The sequence below is a fragment of the Gigantopelta aegis genome, chromosome 4 (genome assembly GCF_016097555.1).
Source record: "Gigantopelta aegis isolate Gae_Host chromosome 4, Gae_host_genome, whole genome shotgun sequence".
NCBI classification, from domain to species: domain Eukaryota; kingdom Metazoa; phylum Mollusca; class Gastropoda; order Neomphalida; family Peltospiridae; genus Gigantopelta; species Gigantopelta aegis.
This window is the reverse complement of record NC_054702.1, coordinates 5,663,997-5,690,665: the sequence shown is the minus strand read 5'-3', so window position 1 is coordinate 5,690,665 and position 26,669 is coordinate 5,663,997. Positions and strand designations below refer to the sequence as shown.

Below are 26,669 nucleotides of genomic sequence, written 5' to 3'. Positions count from 1 at the left end.
AGAGAGAGAGAGAGAGAGAGTAACAGACAGACAGACCGACAGACAAACAGAGACATACAGAGAGATAGGTATAAACATGCCCAATTACAGAAATAAACCCCAACTAAATTGAAACTGAATGAAAGTAAAATCAGACAATCCACGCCAACCAATCAATACAGAACAGCCAAATCACAAATAACCAATCTAATAACAACTAGGACAAACAGACGTGACGTTGGATAGACTGATAAATTGGCAATAGAAAACAGTTTTAAAAAACAGAAAGAGAAAAGAAATAAAGAACGAAAACATTAAAGCTAAGAAGCTAAGAACACCCCACGTTTCTGTAGCTATTCCGTTAATCTTGGGTTTAAGCCGCCATACTCCGACACTTGTACCCGACTGCGCGGAACTGCCACTAACATTAGGTGATTGTTTGCGCAAGAAAAGCGAACAATGCGACCGGTCACCCAATCTGTTATACCTGCTGGCACTAATCTCAGGTGAGCATGCCAGTGCATGACACCAGTTTCTGCTACAGCTGAAGAAATCAAGAGGTCTGCTTGCCACAGCTCTGGTGGATATTTCTGTGCGATTTTTCAACAAAAACCGAGTTGCTCGACAGCTTCAATATTAATTTCAGAAGAGGTAAGAACAATTAAAACTACAAATATCATTTATTCTGTTATGGATAGAAATTGGTTACTGGTAATTTAGCAGGGACGTGGGTTAAAAGAAAGTTCGTAAAATATGTTCATGCTTTTTCACACCGAATTCGTAATTGCCTTTTGCATGCATTATGTGCGGCGGGTTGTAATTGTGTCTGAAAAGCAAGGTCGTATCCAAGAGATTATTTACTATTGCACATATGCAAACTTTTATTGTAGGGCCCTTTTTCAGGATTTAATAGCCGATCTCTATGTTTGTGCTGGAGTGTCGTTAAACATCCATTCATTCATTTTTCGGATTTGGTACGTATTGCTTTTTTTCCTGTTTGTCCCCTCCTTACAATATGTCCTGGGTCTGGCTAGTAAACGAGCTGCTATTTCGTATCATGTTTATGTCACGAGTGAAATAAGTCTCAAGTGTCGCGAGGGACATAACCATGATACAAAATGGTAGCGAGTTTAATCTCCTATTTATTATCCATAATCGATTTTAATTTATATCACTTAAATGCAACTCGTTTGGTTGACGTTCCTATACGGTAGCACTTGGCGTTCTAGTGGGACGTATCACTTTGATATGTACCAAGATGTTTTTAACCATATGAGTAATAAAACTGCATATTCCTTGCTGCTGATCAATAAGTTTATTTAACGACATCACTAGAGCACATTGATTTATTATTCATCGGCTATTTGGTAATTTTGACCTGTAGTCTTAGAAAGGGACCGGCCTTGGTGGCGTAGTGGTTAGGCCATCTATCAGGCTGGTAGGTACTGGGTTCGGATCCCAGTCGAGGCATGTGGTTTTTAATCCAGATACCGACTCCAAACCCTGAGTGAGTGCTCCGCAAGGCTCAGTGGGTAGGTGTAAACCACTTGCACCGACCAGTGATCCATAACTGGTTCAACAAAGGCCATGGTTTGTGCTATCCTGCCTGTGGAAAGCGCAAATAAAAGATCCCTTGCTGCTAATCGGAAAGAGTAGCCCATGTAGTGGCGACAGCAGGTTTCCTCTCAAAAATCAGTGTGGTCCTTAACCATATGTCTGACGCCATATAACCGTAAATAAAATGTGTTGAGAGCGTCGTTAAATAAAACATTTCTTTCTTTCTTTCTTTCTTAGAAAGGAAACCCGCTACATTTTTCATTAGTAGCAAGGGATTTTTTATATGCACCATACACAGACAGGATAGCACATACCACGACCTTTGATATACCAGTCGTGGTTCACTGGCTGGAATGATAGATAGTCCAATAGGTCTACCGACGGGGATCGATCCCAGACCGACTGCCCTTCAAGCGAGCGCTTTACTACTGGGCTACGTCCCGCTCCTGGGGTCAATAAGAGTAGCTTATGTGGCGGCAGTGGGTACGTAGTCTTACCGCAGATCAAGTGACGCATTTACCATTTCCTAAACACATAATACCGGTAGTTAAATACATGTGCTAGTTTATGGTGTCGTTACACAAAAATGTCTTATAACTTCCAGTACCTTCTGTAGAATTCAACAACTTGTTAAATTAACCAATGTGCAATGGCAACTCTCAAACTTCAGTAGAACATTTAAATCTAGTGTATAAGTTGCACTGTGGCGACCGTTATTATTATTATTATTATTTTTATTCAATTCTCTAAATCAGATATCGCAACTCTTATTTTCCGACCCTGTTGCACAACGCACTACAAAGCCCAATGATGACCGACTACTGGACTCGTATTGCACTAGGTGACGTCACCAGTGTGCTGCAGTTGTTCACAGATAGTGGGCAACAAAAGAAACGCAGAGACACTGACAACCACTATCATTACCACCACCATACCACCACCATCACCACTACTACTGCGACTACTACTACAACTACTACTACTACTGCTACTACTACTACTACTACTACTACTACTGCTGCTGCTGCTACTACTAAATACCTATTACTTCCTGACTAGGAATTCATAATGCAAATATTAATTTCTGTCATAAGTCTAGACTTAACACTCGCACTCAAGAAAACAAAAGAAGAAAAAAAAACAAAAAAAACACCCCCCTCCCTTAAAAGACTAAATAAGTGCAACGTGCCAATATACTATAAAGCCTGAGTCATTGCAGTGTGTAAATTACAACTGTAACCATAGTAGGTCACGATACGTAACGTATTCCGATACGCGAGTCGCGATACGATACATATCGCGACAATTAATGAAAAAGACCCTAGTTATTAGGATGTGTAAAATATTTTTGGCTCTTTTTTTTAACAATATCACATAAAAATTACATATCACTTATACAACATCCAGCTTATGTGAACAATTTTAGAAAATCTATATATCTGGTTGTGTTCACGTAACAAGTTTGTAATGATTCAAAATTAATTTTATACAAAACAGAAACTGTAATGAGTATTTGAATATTACAGAAAACTATATTAAACTTTGGAATAAAAGTCAACGTGTCGTAAGTTGACATATTAGAAACAAAACAATACATCATGTCTTCTTTTCATTCGCTTGACGACTAAACGTTGAGGCCAGCTGTGACTATGAATGGTACTGTCCTCTGTAGATCACTATTGGTATCGTACAGCTTCTTCTCGGGTGTTGCTGTACTTCCTAAGTTATTATACATAATATTAAACACAGGATATTTAACATTAAGAAAAGTATTCGGTTAATCAGTATAACAGTACACTTTAAAACCCCAGCTGTCACCATCCGTATTGCGTCATGCAACATCACTTAGGGGCATGGTACAAATCACTTACCGCATAAACGTACGAGTGGTATGCATGGTTATTTGCATACTTTTGATGTTTTGTTGACAGCAGACGGCTCGCACTCAGGACAATCGGCTGTCAATAAAAACATCGAAAATGTGCGAACAACTATGCATATCATTCTTATATATGTTTATGCAGTAATTGTAACTTACATGCCAGAATTACCTTTAACATGACAATGTGTTTGAATCTTAATTAGACGTAAGCACAAAGATAAATATCATCACCAATATACACGTTACGAAATGTTCTGTTTACCGAAATGACTTCAAAAACATGGTTGACCTGTCTAGATTGCGATAATCCAGATTACGATTATAGATTATGGAGTTAACTAAATCCGTCATGTTGCGTGGGGTCGATCTTCAGTTATAAACGTTTGTGTGTTTCACCCTTTTCATCTACTACTTCAATACTAGCAAAAGACAAAAGACTGGTACGTATAGCCCTGTTTCGTAGAAGAACCCTATGTATTTGCACGTGTTTGTGTGTATGCGTGTGTGTTCGTATGACATAAAACAATGAAGTGTGTGTGTGTGTGTGTGTGTGTGTGTGTGTGTGTGTGTGTGTGTGTGTCAAATACTTAAACAGGCATCTCGTATTATATTTACAAAATACCATTATTATTATTATTATTATTATTATTATTATATTGAAGTGTGTGTCAATTACTTACAGGCACCTCGTATTATATTTTTAAAATACAATTTGTGTTATTATGTTGTAGTCGATGAACTGAAAACTGTTGTGAGACCAGTTAAAGACAGGCAGGTGGACCACGGCGGTATAACGATGCCAATCATGTGGAAATGTCCAGGTCACCCAAACTGCAAGAAGACATATCTGTACGTCAGTGGGATGAAAGCGCACATCATGACCTGCAAGCATGCACAGAAGAAAGCGGTGCGCCACAAGAAGGAGGAGATTGCTACAATGCTGACAATCATTGAGTTCGTCGAGGACCAACAGAAGGGCAACGTGACGCTGGCGCGGCGACACGTACCGTCGTTCCGATGGGAGACGCGCACGTTTACCAGAGTAAGACATAACATTATATCATACCCAGGGCCCACCCTGTCCATCACCACACTAGACATAACATTATATCATACCCAGGGCCCACCCTGTCCATCACCACACTAGACATAACATTACATCATACCCAGGGCCCACCCTGTCCATCACCACACTAGACATAACATTACATCATACCCAGGGGCCACCCTGTCCATCACCACACTAGACATAACATTACATCATACCCAGGGCCCACCCTGTCCATCACCACACTAGACATAACATTACATCATACCCAGGGCCCACCCTGTCCATCACCACACTAGACATAACATTACATCATACCCAGGGCCCACCCTGTCCATCACCACACTAGACATAACATTACATCATACCCAGGGCCCACCCTGTCCATCACCACACTAGACATAACATTACATCATACCCAGGGCCCACCCTGTCCATGACCACACTAGACATAACATTACATCATACCCAGGGCCCACCCTGTCCATTACCACACTTTCTATCACCACACTAGACATAATATTATATTATACCCAGGGCCCACCCTGTCTATCACCAAACTAGACATAATATTATATTATACCCAGGGCCCACCCTGTCTATCACCACATTAGACATAACATTATATCATACCCAGGGCCCACCCTGTCTATCACCACACTAGACATAACATTACATCATACCCAGGGCCCACCCTGTCCATTACCACACTAGACATAACATTACATCATACCCAGGGCCCACCCTGTCCATTACCACACTAGACATAACATTACATCATACCCAGGGCCCACCCTGTCCATTACCACAGTAGACATAACATTACATCATACCCAGGGCCCACCCTGTCCATGACCACACTAGACATAACATTACATCATACCCAGGGCCCACCCTGTCCATTACCAAATTAACCAAATTGCTAATTTAGGGCCGAATTTGTAACGCCTGTTTATTCCTTACACGTGTGTGACTACATACATTTACAATGTTTAAACGCCTGTTTATTCCTTACACGTGTGTGACTACATACATTTACAATGTTTAAACGCCTGTTTATTCCTTAAACGTGTGTGACTACATACATTTACAATGTTTAAACGCCTGTCTATTTCTTACACGTGTGTGACTACATACATTTACAATGTTTAAACGCCTGTTTATTTCTTACACGTGTGTAACTACATACATTTACAATGTTTAAACGCCTGTTTATTTCTTTCAATATTTGTTCCAGTGTGAGTCCTGTATACCATGTATAAAGCTGCAATCTAGCTTCATTATCTTATACTATCGTTTCCTAAAGCAAGATACAAACACAACTGTTGTTTTAATATATTCGGATATTTTCGCAGTAATCATTACGAACGTATACCGTTAACTGCAGTTTATCACTTCATCTAAAATAATAAATGTGCAAAAAATGTGAAAACGTATGCACAAGTTTAAAATGTAGAATAGCATCAGCCATAATCGTCTACTCTATTTTTAGAGGGGATATTCCCATTTGAATGTCGCAGACGTTGGTATACCACGTGACCGTTATCATTTTGGTTCGGTTTGTTTTCTCGTGCACGGTTCACGCAATCAACATCCGATTTGTTGTCGTTTGCTTGTTGTTCATTTGTGAGATTTTTCTTCACAGTTCGTGAACATTTTCAGTAACAATAAAGTTCAGAGAAGTATCTCAATACAAAACGTTACAAACCCTTAAAACCAATAATTTTGCTAAGTCTTACGATATCTGGAGAGGGGATACAACCAGAACAGAACAGTTGGAACATGTCCAGGAGAGGTGAAAGGAACGCACCCCATGTCTGTACTCACTCTGTGAAATTTGTCGTGACGTAGGCATTGTTGTGCTTCGAGCGACATCTACCGGTGACATCAGAATACTAACTTTCAAAATTATTTCAAGCAATTGGGACATGGGGATTCCCATGGTATTTATCGATATAAAACCTGCTTTTTCACTCCATTTGATAAAAACGTGATCTAAGTGTGTTACAGGTTTGTAGATTAACCAAATTATAATTTATTTTCTCTGGATGGAACTAGGGCGTGCGGCTTTAATATGTAAGTTTAATCGTAGAAATATTGTATTAGTCGGAAACATCTTACAATGCAGTAACCTCGGAAATGTCCCTTTAAAGAGGCTGATTCTCTCTTCTTTCTATCGTTTATGTTTGAATTTTCCTTCTATAATGCTCAAAATTATATAAATATTCCACCGATCAATCGTCCTTTTTATTGTCTTGTTAACATTTTTATTTAAATTCAATTAACGTTTTTCGTAATTGCTATTCCAAGTTCTGCCCACTACGAACTCATATTCTCCCCCTTCTGTCCCGGACCATGTCCCGGGAGAAACCAGAGAGTATGCCCGGTAGAGACTTAATTAATTGATTAAATCATGAAAATGACAGTTGAATTGTGAAATCATGAAAATGTTGAACTATGTTTTTCTAACATGAATTGTTTTATTTTTCTTTGACAGAGTAGCGAGATCGCCACTGACTGGAGTCGATTTTCACTGGACAGTCGACGAAAAGACAGAAGATTTGGACTACCTGGAGAATTATTAAGTCCACACTAAAACCTAGCTTTTAAATAGCATCAGTATAGATTTGTCACACACATCCATATAATATAATAGCGGCAACGACATTTTACTTATAATAAACTATGTCGAATCAAGTCATTGGCGTCACTAGACGTTTATGAAAGAGGTTCATGTCTTACAATGAACTTGTATATTTTATGGTCAATGTTTTAGAGGAAAGAATTTTAGAAAAGGAAAACAACCGCCAAAAAAGGGTTCGTTTTTTGTAACGAACCTCTATATTTCAGAGTAAATTTTTTAAAAATAAAAGAACTGCGAAAAAAGAAAACAAAGATGGCATACAGCCCCACCCACGCGACATGCCTGCATATATTTATAACTTTAGCAAAGTTCAGTGAAAAATATTGGGACATTTGTTTTATAAATGTTTTAAAGTTGCTGCTTTATGGAATGTAGTAGAACATAGGCACTAAAAAGTGAATATATAATATTTAATAAACATATGGTAAATTTGGGAATTATCACCAAAATCGAATGTGTTTTTAAAGTGTAAACGATGACAATGTAAACTACTATATATACTTTAAGGAAATACAAACAGTCAGTTTGAACAAAGAATATAATTGAAATATTATATCTTGTTTTAACTTGAAATAAATGGACGTCTATAACAGATCCAGACAATTAGACATTTATGAAATTATATTAGATAATCATCACTTGTCAGTAAAGTTTGTTTTATTTAACGATGCCGCTAGAGCACATTGATTTTTTATCTTATCATCGGCTATTGGACGTCAAACATATGGTCATTCTGACACTGTTTTTAGAGGAAACCCGCTGTCGCCACATAGGCTACTCTTTTTACGACAGGCAGCAAGGGATCTTTTATTTGCGCTTCCCACAGGCAGGATAGCACAAACCATGGCCTTTGTTGAACCAGCTATGGATCACTGGTCGGTGCAAGTGGTTTACACCTACCCATTGAGCCTTGCGGAGCACTCACTCAGGGTTTGGAGTCGGTATCTCGATTAAAAATCCCATGCCTCGACTGGGATCCGAACCCAGTACCTACCAGCCTGTAGACCGATGGCCTGCCACGACGCCACCGAGGCCGGTTCACTTGTCAGATACCAGCTGAAGAATAAGTATATTTGTAATAGAAAATAGTGTTATGCTAAAACAAACACGCTGAATCATTACTCATTATATCGTTGTGTACTGCGATAGCTGTCTTGGTACGATGTTTAAATCTTATCCATAACGCTATATGGATAATAATATATGTGTTTTTGTTCAATAAAACGTTGAATATCTATTGTTGGGTTTTTTATTTTATTTACTGTTCAGATATTTTTTTACTAGTATTTATTTATCAATTTATGAAATTAAATGCACCTAAAAACATCTACTGCGTAACAAACATACTAAATGAATTCCCGTGTGAGACCGTTTATATTACGAGTGTGGTTTGAATCGTGCATCATAAGCGAAAGCACACGAGTTGTAATATAAACTGTCTCACACGGGAACCAGTATAGTAGTTTATTTATTACACCGCACATGAATCAATGAACAAAAATCGCACAGAATGACTTCATTTATTTATCAATGAAAAGTTGCATTCCTACGCCACACATCTTTCATCAAGGTAAAACGAAATGATTAAAACACATATTCTGTTCCAGTATGCTGCTAACATTAATTATAAGAAATGACCGCAAGTATTGTTCCGATTTAAAATTATGAATCGAAAGAACCATGCGTACACTTTGTGCATGGATATCTATGTGGAGTTGTAGTGTGACACAGATCGTCTGATCAGAGGTCATGACCTCTCAAAAAGCATATTCCACAATATGAAACGACGATAAATAACATATTGGTATCTCTTCCACCGCGGTGTAATAAACGACGTTACCAGTGTTAGTCATTTGAGGAGCGGATGTAGGACTTTGTTTTATTATTATTATTATTGTTTAACTGTCCCCAGAACGTACAATAGCAGTGTCAGGGTTGGGGTGCCCTGTGCTCACTGTCTCACAATATTTTTGTTATGACATATAGTATACATATGTTTATATACATACATATAAATGGCAAAATATATACACACGAATTGACATAATCAACACATTTTATCTATAATATTATACATATGGACATACATGTATAAACATATATTCAAAAAAAAAAAAAAAAAAAATTGTCTCCTTTTTTTAACGTTTTTATTATTTTTCTCTTTTTTTGCTGTTGTTGATTTGTTTTGTTTTGAATTTGCTATCTGGGGCCAAAACGAAACGAAAAAGAAAATATAAGACGTTTTAGGGATGGGTGAAACTTTAAAAACGGCCTCATATAGCATTATACAAACATATATATATATTTATATATATATATAAACCCAGGAGTGCTAAAATTCGCACTCCTCAAAATCCTTACGAGGAGGGTGGAAATCATACTCCTCAAAATGCAGAGGGGAAAATTGCACCCCTCAAAATAATCAGAATTAGAGGTAAGAGACCGAGAGGAATTGCACCCATGAACATGATTAAGTTTGAGGAGTAATAGTTTCTAAATTAAATATCTTAAGAGTTAATGTTTTGTGTTTTCAAAATAAATATCCTAATTTAACTAATATGATGGCTGTTCTCAAAGATGAAGATATGGGCCATTACAGTCTTACACAAGAAAAAGAAACACCATGAACACAACATTTATCGATTTCTTATGTATTATATACATGTCATGTTGCATTAAAATTATGAATCATGATAATCTGTTGACTATTTATGAATAAAGAATTGAAACTGATTTGTTTGTGCTTATTCTGTTTTATTTAAAACAAGTTCAATAATTTTTGTCGTCATCGCAGAATATGATTTCTCCATGGACACAAACATGTGGACTGAATGTGAATTGGCATTGTAACAACTATGGTATTGTTATTAAGAATTCTAACTGTAAAATGTCTAATAAAACTCACACAAAATAATGTCAGTAGGCCTATTTGTAAATCATTTAAATTAAAAAGAAATTAAAAGTGTAACAATCACATGACACAGGGTTATCACATTTATCATATCATAATATACATGTCATATACCTGCAAATTCTCTAATTAAAAACAAATAATGTCATAACAGAGAAAATGTCAACGTATATTGTTTTCTACCCAAATATACCTTACTACAATTTTTATAAATATATATTTTTACAAACAGGATTAACTTTCATTATCGGTGTACTGTAGTTAACACGTCATTTATTATACTACTAACTCGAATAATAGCAACTCATAAAAAAACAACCAAATACACCAACAAAAACACCCAAATGTAAATTTAATTTTAAAACATACATGCTTTACACTCGGTAAATTCGAATTTACTGAGTTGAAATTAAATCGGTGTATGTTTGTTTCAGGTGCTCGTTTCAGGTGCCCGTCAACCGATCACATGTACTAGAAATCGGACTCTACCAAGGTCAATGTCCTTGGCTTTAAATCACGTGGCAGTATAGTGAAACAGAAAGTAGAAATGTCTGCAAGTACGTCGCTATGCTATTAACGAAAACAAAACCTGCTTTACTAAATTAGGTTTGTTGTTGGTGTACGCGTTTACTGTGATATCAACGTGTATAAACATTATACACACCATAGAATTATTGGAAAACGCACCTATTATTTTATTTCTTTTGCTGTACGTGAACAAAACGACGACGGCGATAATTACCTGCATTGTATGAAATTAAACAAAACAAAACTGACGAGATCTTAATAATAAGTGAACTCCTAGCTGATTGGCTCAGTGAACAGATAACCAACCAATCGTGTTTCAATTTATAAAAAGGTGTTCTAGGGAGTTCATTGTGAACAGAATGGAAAGATTTGTGGCGTTGTGGATTGGATTCAATAAACAATTAAAATGGCAGTGTTAAAAAAAATACAAGCGTGATTTAGGGGCGCGTTATTACACACACGTCAGACTGAATTGACGGGGGTTCACGGGCGTGATAGCGCTCGCGCCTGTCAAAAAACAAGGTCTGATATAGATATATATATATATATATATCAGGGTTGAAAATTAACATGAAAACCATGGTCGCCAGCTGGGCTAGTTGAAGAAATATCCTACTGGCCCTTCTCAAATTCAACTAGCCCTCTAATTATTACATTAAAGGGACATTCCCGAGTTTGCTGCATTGTAAGATGTTTCCTACTAATGAAGTTTTTCTACGATTAAACTTACATATGAAATATATTTTCTTGTTTAGAATATCAGTGTCTGTATATTCAGTGTTTCTGGTCGTCTTAATATTTGTAAGAAGCCCAAACTGGAAATAATTTCGTACGTACGAAAAAATCTTTGTTAGGAAATAAAATGAAATTTAACTTAGTACAAATATTGGAACGATCAGAAACACGTTTAATAGACAGCCACTAATATTGTATGCAGAAACATATATTTGATATGTAATTACAGTCGTCAAAAAGTCTGTTAGTCGATAACATGTTAAAGAGTGCAGCAAACTCAGGAATGCCCCTTTAACTGCACAGCTAAAATAAAAGGTAGAACTGCGCGTGCTGTAGTATATAAAACTAGTTGGGATGGCAGTCCTCTTTATGGCGATGCAAGAGGGATGAAATAAACTTTGTGGCGATGCAAGAGGGTAAAATGTCCAGTGAAGGATCTCCTCCTATTAATCCAGATACCGACTCCAAACCCTGAGTGAGTGTTCCGCAAGGCTCAATGGGTAGGTGTAAACCACTTGCACCGACCAGTGATCCATAACTGGTTCAACAAAGGCCATGGTTTGTGCTATCCTGCCTTTGGGAAGCGCAAATAAAAGATCCCTTGCTGCTAATCGGAAGAGTAGCCCATGTAGTGGCGACAGCGGGTTTCCTCTCAAAATCTGTGTGGTCCTTAACCATATGTCTGACGCCATATAACCGTAAATAAAATGTGTTGAGTGCGTCGTTAAATAAAACTTTTCTTTCCTTTCCTCCTATTGACGAAACATCCACACGTGTACGTTTAATATTAATATTGTAAATGCTACAGTAGAAGGTTACTAATAAAATAAATATCGAAAGAAAAATAAATCTGTGAAAAAACCCCCACAAACAAACATTTGTACCAAAATATACGATGTACTTCGTTATCATACCCCTGCGCGTGCTGTAACCTCACCGTGGTGCAGCGGTGTAACATTCTCTTTGAGAATGGCCAATACAGCACACATTGAAGTTTAGAGTAAAAGTCAGTATCTCTCTGTGATATTTGTATTTTGCACAGTTCTTTACACTGTTTTTATTTATATCTTGAATTTTTCTGTTGATGTTGATCATCACCTTATTTGTTTCCATTACCATAGTTTGACACCCAATAGCCGATGTATTTTTCGTGCTGGGGTGTCGTTAAACATTCATTCATTCATTCATTCATTCGTTATCATATTACAAAGCATAACAAATGTACTTATTGTTTATTACAGTAATATTTGGACGGTTATGTCATCATGTAAGTCTTAGTGTCACTTTAAATCAGTTCTTATTCCATGCAAATCGCTTAAACTTAAAACAATACCGACAACGAAATCAGTTAACTGACCTATGGCATAAGCCCTGTAGAAATGAAAAACAAATTCATTGTTATTTGTATATGCGTGCATGCGCTCACGTTAGTGTGTTAAAACTACAAGATTTTGATTTTGTACCAGAATAATGTAAGCTAATTAAATTTGATTCCTTCTTACCATAACACTGAATGACAATTGACAAATAATACTCTTCAAAAAAAGAAACACATAACTGGTATATGTTAGGATTGGATTGCAAATTTATAGCATCCTATCTTTGCTCAATACCAGAGCAGTAAAATTGAAACTTGTTAAACATGATCAGATCATCACTTGGAATGAAATCGTCTATCAAATCAACAGGATTAGGCCACCGTATCAAGGACACGGTCATGGACACTAATATCGAGTATGAGCCCCATGAGCAGCAATGACGGCTTGGCACCTCCTACGCATGGAATCAAATAATGCTTGAATCACAGGCTGGGGAATTGTAGCCCATGTTTGTTGCAAAGCCTGGAGCAGCTGGGGTAGCGTTTGTGGCGCAGGGTTACGTTGCCGTAAACGTCGATCTAGTTCATCCCACAGGTGCTCGATTGGGTTAAGATCAGGTGATCTTGAAGGCCATGGCATCACTCCGACATTGTGTTGATTCAGAAAGTCTGTTGTTATACGTGCGCTATGTGGTCGTGCACTGTCGTGCTGGAAGATGACATTTTCTGCGTTGATGAAAGGTATGGCGTGACGCTGGAGAATTTCGTTGCAGTAACGTTGGGCTGTTAGATGACCTGGGACATGTACAAGGTCTGTTCTGCCAGTGTAAGTGATGGCCGCCCATACCATAACACTCCCCCCTCCATATCTGTCCACCCGCCGCACACAATTATTGGCATAACGCTCGTTACGTCGTCGGTAAACTCTAGCTCTGCCCTCGGCGCGTTGAAGCAAAAAACGCGACTCGTCGCAGAAAGTCACTCTTCGCCACTGCTGCCGACGTCATATCAGACAACGTCTGCACCATGTAAGCCGTAGACGCCTATGTTGCGCGGTTAAAATTATCCGTCTAGCTGGTCTTCTAGCTCGGATATTGGCTTCACGTAAACGGTTTCTTACGGTCTGGTCCGAAATTCTTCGCATCCCAGGTATGGCAGAAGTTGATGATGAAGCAGTTAGGAATCTGTCACGTAAATGTCGTAGACGTATGTATCTGTCTTGCGCCGGTGTGGTAAGTCTGGGACGACCGGATCTGGGGCGGTCACGTGACACTCCAGTTTGCTGATAACGGTGCCAAAGCCTAGATATTGTACTCTGAGATGTGTTGAAAAGACGTGCAACTGTTGATTGCGATTCCCCGGCTTCCATCCGGCCAATTGCGTTGTTACGTTGTGGTTCTGTCAGCCTGGGCATAATTTCAACGTTACGTAGCGACACTATCGATAATGCGTGTGTGAATATAACTCAATTTTCTGTCAAGGGGTAGTGCACGTGCTGTACGTGCATGATTTGTACGTGATAAATGTGAGCTCAGCAACCATTATTATGGATATTGTGAAACACACATTTGCACGTGCTGACGTCAAATCATGCGTTTTGTCAGCTTCAGAATTGCATGATATCATATCCACCAGCTATAGAATAAGATAATACTAAAACATTCACTATTGTGTTATTTCAAAATTAATGTTATGAAAAATATGCTCTATGCGTTTCTTTTTTTGAAGAGTATAGTAGCTCTATTAGATAATTATGGTGTATCCAGTCCATTCCAATAAACCGACAACTCCCAGATTTTAGAACTACATTCAGTGTCTTCAATACGTTTTGAACTCTAGTTTTAGAAAGACCAGGGCCGTACCCTCTGGGGGACGGGGGCAGTTGCCCCCCCCCCCCCCCCGAGAATCTCACATCTGAGGGTTTAATTTGTATAGTGTTTCATTTGTTTATAAAAGGTAGTGCCCACCCTCCTAGGATTTTGATCACGGTACGGCCCTGAAGACCCGGCCCAAAGCCACAGAAGCCGAGTCTGACGCTACCAAAATATAGAGCATGTGCTATGTATTCTGCCACCAGATCTGTAGTTCGCCCCAACACAGACGCGGTGTGGTTTGTCACATTCAATTCAGTTTTAGTGTCTTTCTTTTTTCAACTGGTACCATACTCGCCAGACCCTAAAATAGATGGTCGCCCAACGGACTACCTTTGTAAAATTCTTTGTCGCCCTTAGCCAATAAAGGCGACCGGGCGACTTCTAATTTTCAACCCTGATATATATATATATATATATATATATATATATATATATATATATATATATATATATATATATACACACACACACACACACACACACACACACACACACACACACACAGCACACAAACATGCACCCACATCATATTATATACATACGTATCTACTCACGTCTATATTTACTTATACCAACAGGATGTATACTGAACAACTTAAGTTACTTGTATTACAAGTATTCAACAACGAACGAGGCCAGAGCCCACCTTTAGAATTTCATTCTTTGAAAACTGTATCGTACATTGTGTAATCCGTTTCGACCGAAACTGCCTCAGTTCTGCATGATACATGTCTAATTAACTGGGGCCTCGAGATCAAATGGATGCTGACAGTGATTTACGACATTCTCCTTTATAAAATATGTTTATCTTACCTTGTCACAGCTTGCCAGAATCCTTGAACCTAGGGAAATAGACTGGTGTGGTTCTGGAAAACTAGCTGGAGTGTCAATATAATACTTAACCAAGGTGAAAGCTTCACATGCTGCCGGAAATTAGTCATAATGTCCTTCTGCCATTTTGTTACCTTAGTTTGTTCTTATCGTAGCTAGTATTAGGTGGTTGTAGTGATCGTACCGTGATGTTCCATACTATCACGGTTGTCCTGTCACCAGTTTAGTGCTGTGTTGGTTTAATCTCAGTCTCTGCTTGGTTTAGAGAGTCGATGCTGAATAATCTGTCGGAAATTGTACAATGGAAGCTGTCAAAAAATGGAAGCGTTATCTCTCCTGTCAACAATGCTTGATTGTTTACACAATTAAATGTTGTTGTTTTTTGTGAAAGGAATTACATTAAGTTGTCCGGTAACCCAGTAAATTTAACCGACCATCACCGCTACGTGATTTTCCTGTTGTTATATTTTCGCATGACAATGCATTCTAAAAATATCGATTGCGTAACTTTGTACGCAAAGCATTCGTTGAATGCTGTTTTACGCAGTGTTGTATTAATAACATAGAACTACGTTATAAATATTTAAAATTAGTATTTTCATACAAGCATGATACAATGATTCGGTATTGAATATAATGCCGATAAACAACATTTTCCCTTTACATTAATTATAGAAACAGGATTGACGAACAGGGAAGGGCGAGCTACATGTATTTTCAGGCGTGTTTGCATGGGGGGGGGGGGGGGGGGGGGTGTCGTCGAACCAACGAACCTGATCGATCTAAATTTCATTTTTATAAAATGTATTCTGGGGAGTCATGTTACAAACCCTACAATAAAAAACATCGATTGACACAGTCTGGCACACACTGCATAGATTCCTGCTCGTGGGATATTCTGTTCTATTTTTAGATGCTTACCTGCTCCGTGTTCAGCGATAGAAAGCGACGCTAACGTTCGCAATCGTTTTGACGAGTCACCGATATGGACATTTGTTTTAATATGAAGCGCATAGACCAGATTAACAAGCATTTTTCTGCTCGATATCGCACATATTCATATTTAAAATGATATGATATGATATGATATGATATGATTTGATATATAATATATGATATATATGATATGATATGATATATGATATAATAAATATAATATAGTATAATATAATATAATATAATATAATATAATATAACAGGGTTGAAAATTAGCAGTCGCCCGGTCGTCCGTGGCGACCTTTATTGGCTAAGGGCGACAAAGAATTTTAGAAAGGTAGTCCGTTGGGCGACCATCGATTTTAGTGTTTGGCGAATATGGTACTAGTTGAAAAAGAAACACACTGATAGTAAATCGAATGTGACAAAACATACCGCGAACTACAGATCTGGCAGAATAAGACATGGAACATGTTCTATATTTTAAAAGCGTCAACATAATAAATAAAGATAACATTCATATAAAAACATATTAATTTATTAAGTTTTAAACCCATACCGTCTCAAAAAGTGCAGTGTAAATTAAAACAAAAATTCTTCACAAATTACAATCAAACTGCATAAGTTAACTTTTTTTGTGTGATACAAGTTTCAAGGCAATTGATGGAACATCCAAGGTAATCTGAATGACACAACCATAATACATAATCAGGGGCGTATCTCTGCACAAAGCATAGTCCAATGGGTATTTGACAAAATAGTGGATGATTCCATTGATCTCTATCTAAGAGAACAGCCACCCCCGCGGAAATCATTTGCTGGGAGGTTCACCCCTCTTGCATCACCACAAACTTTATTCCATCCCTCTTGCATAGCCAAGACGACTGCCACTCCCAGACTAGTTTACTAAAGCACGCGCAGTTCTACCTTTTGTCTGTTTGTACTGCATTATCTTTTACCCTGTATTAAAAATGAGTGCTAACATGTCTTAACAGCATAGAGTCAGCTCTGCCAATCACACATCATACTTCTTTAAAAACTGACAGTCCGAAATGCTATATGTGCTATATTTGCCATGGTTTGTTAGTATGGTTGCACATCATATCTTTCAAATCTTTCAAGGTAAATCTTTCAAGAATGATTTTTAAAGGATATAGTATATATATGAGGTTGTGCCAATAATTGGCATGTTTCTACCTTTTTGAATAAGAAATAAGAATAAGTATGGGTGAAATGGATGTTTAATTTAATGATACTTTGTAAAGAAACAGGTTTTTTTATACTGGATTTCTTTTTAATTTTTATTTTTATTTGAGTTGGTATGGATTTAAAACTTAATGACATGTTTTTATATGAAGTTTCAACAAAAAAACCCACTCTAGTTTTAATTTTAGCTGTGTAGTTAAAGGCATATTGTCACAGACTACTGACCTATTTAATGGTCTAACAAAGTATTACCTGGACAAAAATAATTTGATCTGTCCCTAAATGTACTTTATTCAGCCATCGTCATAACCACCATACTCCATTTATTAATGATATTTTGTAAAAATAATTGAATTATGGCAATGATCCATAATTCAAAAAAACTAAAATTGCCGATAGGGTTGACATGGATTTCACTCCATCATGGCTCAGTTAAGGTGATGCGATGGCTAGATTTGGTTTCCAACAATTAATGTAATTTTTATTTATTATCCATTTTTAAAGAAATAAGGTCCATAAATCCGTGACAGTATGCCTTTAAATTCCAATGTGATAATTGGAGGGCTAGTTGACTTTGAGAAGGGCCAGTAAGATATTTCTTCAACTGGCCCTGCTGGCGACCAGGATTTTCATGTTAATTTTCAACCCTGTGCTCACCGTATATAGTATGTTTGCTTGAAAAGGAAACCGATAAATTGGCATGCAACTTCATAATGAATAGTTAAAATTCATATATAAACATGTTCTTAAGTTTCAAACCCATACCAACTCAAATAAAACAAAATTGAAAAAAGAAATCCAGTATAAATAAAAGAGTTTCTTTACAAATTACCATTAAATTATACAGATTAAATCTCATTTTTAATACAGGGGTGAAGACTAAATGCTAGAATAGCCTAGGTAAGCAGCTTGACTTAAACGTAGAACTGCGCGTGCTATAATATATAAACTTGTCTGGGTGGCAGTCCTCTATGTGGCGATGCAAGAGGGATGAAATAAACTTTGTGGCGATGCAAGAGATGGTAAAATCTCCAATAAAGGATTTCCCCGGGAGTGGCTATCCTCCAATATATAGACGAAGCACGCACACGCGTGCATTTAATTTGGATATTGTAAATGCTATAGTAGTAGGCTACTATTAAAATAAATATCGAAAGAAAAATAAATCTGTGAAAAAACCAACATTTTACCAAAATATATGATGTCCTTTTTTATTTTTATTTTTTATTGCCCCAAAATAATATATGATGTACTTAGTTATTATATTGCAAAGAATAAAAAACGTACTTATTGCTTATTACAGTAATATTTGGACGGTTATGTCATATAAGTCTTGGTCACTTTAGATGATCTATTCTTATTTCACGGAAATTGCTTAAACGTAAACAAAAATCGCAACGACAATCGATTAACTGAGCTTTGGAATGAGCCTTGTAGTAACGGACCATCGCATTATTATCTTTATATGCGCGCATGCGCTCACGTTAGTGTGAGTTAAAACAATAATATAGATTCTGATTTTGTCACAGAATAATGTAAGCTAATTAAATATGATTCCCTTCTACCATAACATTGAATAAAAATTGTCAAATAATAGCTCTACTAGATAATTATGACGTATCCAGTCCATTCCAATAAGCCTACGAATTCCAGATTTTAAAAATATATGCATCGTCTTCAATACGTTTTGAGCTCTATTTTTAGATTAACCCGACCCAAAGCCACAGAAGCTGAGCCTGGCGTTGTCAAAATAGAGAGCATGTTCTGTCTTCTGCTGCCAGATCTGTAGTTTGCGGTGTGTTTTGTCACATTCGATTCACTTTCAGTGTCTTCCTTTTTCAAAAGGTACCATACTCGCCAGACCCTAAAATCGATGGTCGCCCAACGGAATACCTTCGTCAATTCTTAGTCGCCCTTAGCCAATAAAGGTCGTCACGGTTGACCGGGCGACTGCTAATTTTCAACCCTGATTTATATATATCATAACATATATATATATATGTTTATATGCATATGTATATCTATATATCTATATATCTATACACACACACACACACACACACACACACACACACACACACACACACACACACACACACACACACAAATAGCCAGTTATTTGAGTCCTACCAGAGCTAAGAGAAAGAAGGAGAGGGATCAGGGCAACCAACAAAAACCCTAACCAAGCAAAAAAAACCCCTACCCAATAGCCAGTTAAAAACAGTAAGAGTATTGGACAAGACAAGACCGATTCCGTGCGATAAGTTGCTATAGATTTATTACAACGACAACGTCGCCATGACAACTAGCTGTTTCGGTGAAGGTGGTGTCAGTTTAGTATGTGAAAACCTACTATAGTCGGAAAGGGCCAGTCTCCCTTTTATGATTCTTTAATAGTACACTGAATCATTACGGACGGGACGTAGCCCAGTGGTAAAGCGCTCGCCTGATGTGCGGTCGGTCTGGGATCGATCACTGTAGGTGGAACCATTGGGCTATTTCTCTTTCGAGTCAGTGTACCATGACAGGTATGGCAAAGGTCGTGGTATGTGCTATTCTGTCTTTGGGATGGTGCATATAAAAGAAAGATCTTTCTACTAATGGAAACATGTAGCGGGTTTATTATTGAATGTTTGACATCCAATAGCCGATGATTAATAAATCAATGTGCTCTAGTGGTGTCGTTACACAAAAAGAATTTTTAACTTTAAATGAGTCATTAGTTGGTGAGAAAACATACCCGCTTTCGTCTTTCAATATATTATGTTTGTTTTCTTTTTCCATCTCGCAGTTTTAATCTGACAATCTGGCAATACAATTTCAAACTTACGCTGTAATAAGTGACCATTTGACAGTAAAAAAGCGATTTGTCACAGATTAACTTGATCGATTAACTCTGGAGAGTGAGATTAGCGGTGAGAGATCGGGGTCTGGACGGTGAGTAAACCCGATCAGGTGACTCGTGTGTTTAACAACCCGCCTCTCAAACGAGCCTGGAATCGTCGAGTACCGTAGGAGCTGTTAACGTATAAACCCTGTTCCCGTTTTATTGCAGTTTTAATGTTCACAGACCTCAGCACTTGATTAGAGTCCATATCTGCTGGACATCACTGCATTCATTGATTAGTAATCTAGTATCCTCAAGGGCAATAACTCTACTCCATTACTGGTGTTTTACTGTCTGTTTTTCCAACAAGGCTTAAATCACGTTTTGTTGTAACTGTATTAAAATTATAGATTACGCTCCACCGATTTACAGACCAGAACTGCGATGTGTTTTAACAAGGGAAAATACCCAATGCCATCCACTATATGAACGAAAAGATTCGATACGACAACTAGGCTACTCTTTCGGACTAGCAGCAAAGATAATTTTATTGACAATTCATATCACTGCTTTTGATGTACTGCTAGTCAGAGTACATGTTTCAATAGAAAACTACAACGCATGAAAAGTAAACCTCATTCACATAGAAAAGAAACAGCAACTGAAAATACATCATAATTTGATCTTTGACAATAAATTCAAATTGACAAATTTTTAACAAAGTTGTTATGTGGAACAACCAATGTTTCAGGTTGAATAGACCAAGAATCCTTTAAGTCGACGGTAGCTGGTAAAATGTATAACACGCATTGCTGTTTCAAAAACAAGAACACCACAAAAACATAAAATAAACTAACAGACAAGCAAAAAAGATCAACACCTCCCCCCCCCCCCCCCAACACACAACAAAAAAACCCCGCACAAAATAAAAAGAAAAAGAAAGAAAGAAAAAAGAACAAACAAACAAACAAACAAACAACAAAAAAACAAAAAACAAACAACAACAACAAAATTCCATGGGAGCACGTGTATACCGTGTTACAGTTATTGTTATTAATATTTTATTCATCAGTATTTACATTACCAGCCTACCTTCCAATACGTCCATTAGGTACAGTTTGATTAGGTTGACGAACTATAACGTCTGAGGTCTAATAGACGTCATGTTATGCTAGTCACATATCTATAAATACGTGCTGTTCTTTCATTCAGACGTGTTCGACTGTGACGCGTTAGCCGAGATTAATTGTGCCCATATACTAAATCACTACTATACTAATATATTATAGGTAGGGGTGACTATTGCTGTTTTACTATTGCAATAGTACTGTGAATTCTTAACTCGCTTGATAACAATAATATGAATAGTATTTCGCAAAACTATTTACCTCAGTCTTCCTATACGTATGTATGCGTGTATGCGTGTATGTATGTGTGTGTGTGTGTGTGTATGTGTTGATGTATTGATATCTATATATTGTATGCATGTATGTATGTGTGTGCGTTTGTGTGCGTGCGTATGTATGTATGTTTGTGTCTGTACTTAGTTATTTGTAATAATGTCACTAGGTAGTGAAATCAGGCGTTGGTCGTAGATCATATTTGACTATGCATACTATCGAAGCTATCGATAGTTAAACAAACAATTGCGATAGTTATCGATAGTTGAATTAACTATCGATGCATTGCTATCGAGGCACTGACTATCGTAATATAGCGATAGTTCGATGTATTTTTACACCACTAATTCTAGGAAGGTTTAGAATATAAGAGACAAAACATTTAGGTTGTGATGTCTGCTCAAGTCAAACAGATACGATGTGACGTATTAGTCCATTTGCCACAAAAGGGAATCGATGAATTGGCAAGTCTTCAATGGATAAAGTTAACGCTTGTAAGAAACATGGTATTAAGTTTTAACTTCATACCATTTGACATAGATTTTTTTGGCAAAACATTATAAGTATAAATGAAACATTCTTTTTTAAATACAGGGATAAATGCCAGTAATGTAACGCTTTTTTAAATAAAGGGATAACTGCCAGTAATGTAACGCTTTTTTAAATAAAGGGATAAATGCCAGTAATGTAACGCTTTTTTAAATAAAGGGATAAATGCCAGTAATGTAACGCTTTTTTAAATACAGGGATAAATGCCAGTAATGTAACGCTTTTTTAAATAAAGGGATAAATGCCAGTAATGTAACGCTTTTGCACATGCAGTTCTACCTGTCTCCGTGCACTGCACTATTTCATTTCATTTCAACTTATTTTGTGCTTATTTCCAATAAGGTTCAAGCACGCTGTCCTCGGCACACACCTCAGCTATCTGGGCTGTCTGTCCAGGATAGTGGGTTAGTTGTTAATGGTTAGTGGTTAGTGAGAGAGAAGAGGGTGTAGTATTTTGTTTTGTTTAACGACATCACTAGAGCACATATATTAATTAATAACCGGCTATTGGGTGTCAAACATTTGGTAATTCTGACACTTAGTCATGAGAGGAAACTCGCTACATTTTTCCAAATGCAGTAAGGAATCTTTTATGTGCAGTTTCCCACAGGCCGGAAAGCACACACCACGGCCTTTGACCAGTAACGTAACTGGTTGGAACGCCGACACGGAGGTCCTGAATTCTATACGATTTGGGGCGTGAATTAGCCCAGTGGTAAAGCGCTCACTGGATGCGCGGTCGGTCAGGGATCGACCACCGTCGTTCCAGTCAGTGGACCACGACTGGTGTATCAAAGGCCGTGTTATGTACTACCTGTCTGTGGGATGGTACATATAAAAGATCCCTTGCTGCTAATCGAAAAAGAGTAGCCCATGAAATGGCGACAACGAGTTTCCTTTCTCAATATCTCTGTGGTCCGTAACCATATCTCTGACGCCATATAACCGTAAATAAAATGTGTTGAGTGCATCTGTGACGGAACATGCTCTTAATTTCTTTTCGCCTGTGGCGATATTAATTGTTTTAGAGGGCCGTGTGCAGTTCCAATATACACTTAAGCCCAGGTGGGCGCCTTGTTACGTAATACCTCTGCGCGACGGTCGTCGAGCTGCACTTTCCAATACACACCCAGACCAGGTGCGCAGGCCATGTGGCCAGTAGTTACGTAATACCTCCGCTAGTTCAGTACGATCGGGGTATATTTGGCGAACTAGGCGACAGTAAGTCTAGGCTTGTAAGAAAAAAATACCGCTTGGTTACTGTGGAAATATACACATCATAAGATTCGGTTCCGCGTGCTGTCTCCGGACCAGTCTGGGATTTTATAATAAATAGCTAGGGTTTTAGAGATTTCGGGGAGAAACATATTGGAAGGCTTCCAGGGAGCGCGTCCGTTTGGACTTGGTAATTATATATTTTCTGCTCTGTTGTATAACCTTGATGTGATTGATGTGACTTTAAATATTTTAATACTGTATTATACCAATATTATTTAGATTGTGCTGCCGGTCATCTGACGCAGTAAACTGTAGGCTCACTGTTCTATATATATAAAGCTTAACCAGTCATCCTAGAGGACCTAGGTAAACTGTAGGTTAGTGTCTTTATTGTGATACGTACCAGTATTAATTCTGTGTTACAAGGTTACTGAATGAGTAGTTAAGGGTTAATTAAATATTAACCAGTTAGGAATAGAGTTGTAATTCCTTTATTAATTAAGTTCCCCTGGAAGCGTTTCTCAATTATCACACGTGTGGGTGTTGTGTCACGGTGAAGTGATTAGCATATTGTGTAAACTAGACACCTAGAGATTAACTAATTAAGTGATCAGTTCTGGGTTGTTATTATTTGTTGTTGTTAATTAACTACTGCGGCAGTACATTTGTCAGCGTAGGTTAATACAGATTCCAAAGTGTATTGTGTTTTTGTTGTGTTTTCTAGTGAACTAAGCGTGCTATAATAATATATACTTTATATAAGATCGTATCTCTGATCATACCTAGACGAGCCACGCGGGTATACTACCCGTTACAGAGAGATCTAATAAGTATACAGTTATGAGAGATATTTGGATAATCGTGTTTCATTCAGTTACGGGTATTATAGGATCCCCGTGACAGCATCGTTAAATAAAACATTTCTTTCTTTATTTCTATACGATTTATCAGGAGATGCATTAAGTACACGTGGTGGGGTGTCGTTATACATTGATTTATTCATTACGGCCGCTTAAAAATTACGTATGATGAATACAAATATATGAACACCACATTTTCTGTGGGTTTTCTCCCGGGAGACCGGAAAGAACTAAGAATATAGTTCTAAAACAATAACAAGAATTAGTTTATTAAAATCATCGTTCCTTTGCTCGACAATCTGTCTTTGAAATAAAACAGTGTTAATGTTTCTAATATTCATAGCATGCTATTCTGATTTCAGAAAACACCCAAAGAGAAATTTATCATCAAAGTTGTTCTTGGCATAATTTGTCATATCTTACTTTACATTAACCAAATTTCAACAGGTCACCAGTCATGAAAACAACATAGAGATATATATATCGTCCATGTAATCTACTTTTTCCCTTCGGAATGGACCACATATAATTATTCTTTCTCAAAAGTGCTTGATTGTGTTTGAATATGACATGACATATTGTGGTTTATACAGACAATTATCTTTTGACTTCAAATCCAGTATCATTAGAGTGTTTTAATGATCAAAAATATTTCAAATCCATTTTAAATCCATAATTCTTCAGAATCTTTCACTTTGTTAAATACCCAAGTTATAGATGTAAGTGCTATATTTTGTGTTTTATATTAAAAATCAATTTATTCGTCGCCTACGGGACGTTTTTTTTTTTTGGCAATTTCCTGAAGATAGTGAGCTGACGTTATGTGTATAGCTTTACTGTTACAGATTAAGTTTGATATTCTTGGCGATGTACCCAATATTTGAACATAGGAGATACGAAAATTTGTTGTGCCTTGCATGCGACATGTATTACTTTAAGCAGTACTCTCAGAATGCTGGTTTGTTAAAAGTGAAGATATGTTTTTTCTGTACTTTCTATTTTAGCAAGCATTCTTGCGAGAAACCGTGAGTAGAATTATACTTCATTCATGTTAATGGTGTAAATATAATATGTAAGGTCCCTTAATTTGAATTTGTTTATCAAAATAAATGTAAAAGTAAAAGTAAAGTACTAACATATCAGGCGCTCCACGTGTTGGCTACCGTCTATAGATTTTCCAGTAACATTAATTTGACACCATTAGTACATGTATATAAGCCGCTCCACGTGTTGACTACCGTCTGTATATTTTCCAGTAACATTAATTTGACACCACTAGTACATGTATATCAGGCGCTCCACGTGTTGACTACCGTCTATAGATTTTCCAATAACATTAATTTGACACCACTAGTACTTGTATATCAGGCGCTTCACGTGTTGACTACCGTCTATAGATTTTCCAATAACATTAATTTCACACCACTAGTACATGTATATCAGGCGCTCCACGTGCTGGCTACCGTCTATAGATTTTCCAATAACATTAATTTGACACCACTAGTACATGTATATGGTTGTAAATAGATTTTATGAGACGCATGTATATACTCTGTCTTCCGTTTCACTTGACATAATACTTCTTTTATAATTTTATTCGGTACATTTGAATACAACCCTAATGAAATACACAACAAGGTGGTTAATAGTGTCTATGTCTGGTGTGGCACTGAACAGCTATTTGCGTGAGGTTCATTATATTTCAGTTTGATCATTATGTCAAACTATTTTTTGATTGTACTCTGTAAAACAGATTGTTATTTTATGTGTATAGTACTCACTATTTTCTTTTTTTCTTCTTTCTTTCTTCCTTAATTCAATTGAATTAAAATATATATTTACTTTAAATTAAATCAGTTTAATTTAATTTAAATTATTTTATCATATATATTTGTGGGTGTTTTGCTTATTTCTTTATTAATAGTTTTTCTTATTGTAATTATCACAATGAAAAACTCGTCCATGTGAATATAGGTAAACACGACAGCGTATGTTAAAGAAGCTACAATTAGTCTGGCAATATAAAAGATTATGTTTTGTCATGGCGGTGTCCAAGTTCAACTTTATCAGGTGATGTTTTGCTTGATCTGGTTTATTGGTTTTCAGTGAATAACACACTCTTTATACACAGCTTCAGTATAGTTCCGTCCTTTCATATATTATTATAATTCCACAGGCGTGCTTTGAAAAGCCACAATAGCGTTTCTTATTCCATTCGATCGCTCCATACAGCGATAAACTATCTATGTCATTGTCACGTGATGGGAACAACACGGCCTGGTGATTGGTCGTCATGCTGCAATATGTTACCGGACACTGGGTCTATTTCAAGCACTCTTTCAGTAGCTGCTTGTGTAGGAGTCGGA

At 37.2% G+C, this 26,669-nt stretch overlaps 1 protein-coding gene across 1 annotated transcript; it reads left to right on the top strand.

The window, feature by feature from the left end:
* The first annotated feature begins 532 nt into the window (after positions 1-532).
* LOC121372340 lies at positions 533-7,870 on the top strand. Its single transcript, XM_041498642.1, has 3 exons — positions 533-630; positions 4,150-4,460; positions 6,964-7,870. Exons 2-3 carry the CDS (start codon positions 4,215-4,217, stop codon positions 7,060-7,062), a joined length of 345 nt encoding a protein of 114 aa, XP_041354576.1. The 5' UTR covers positions 533-630; positions 4,150-4,214; the 3' UTR covers positions 7,063-7,870.
* The last annotated feature ends 18,799 nt before the right edge of the window (positions 7,871-26,669 follow it).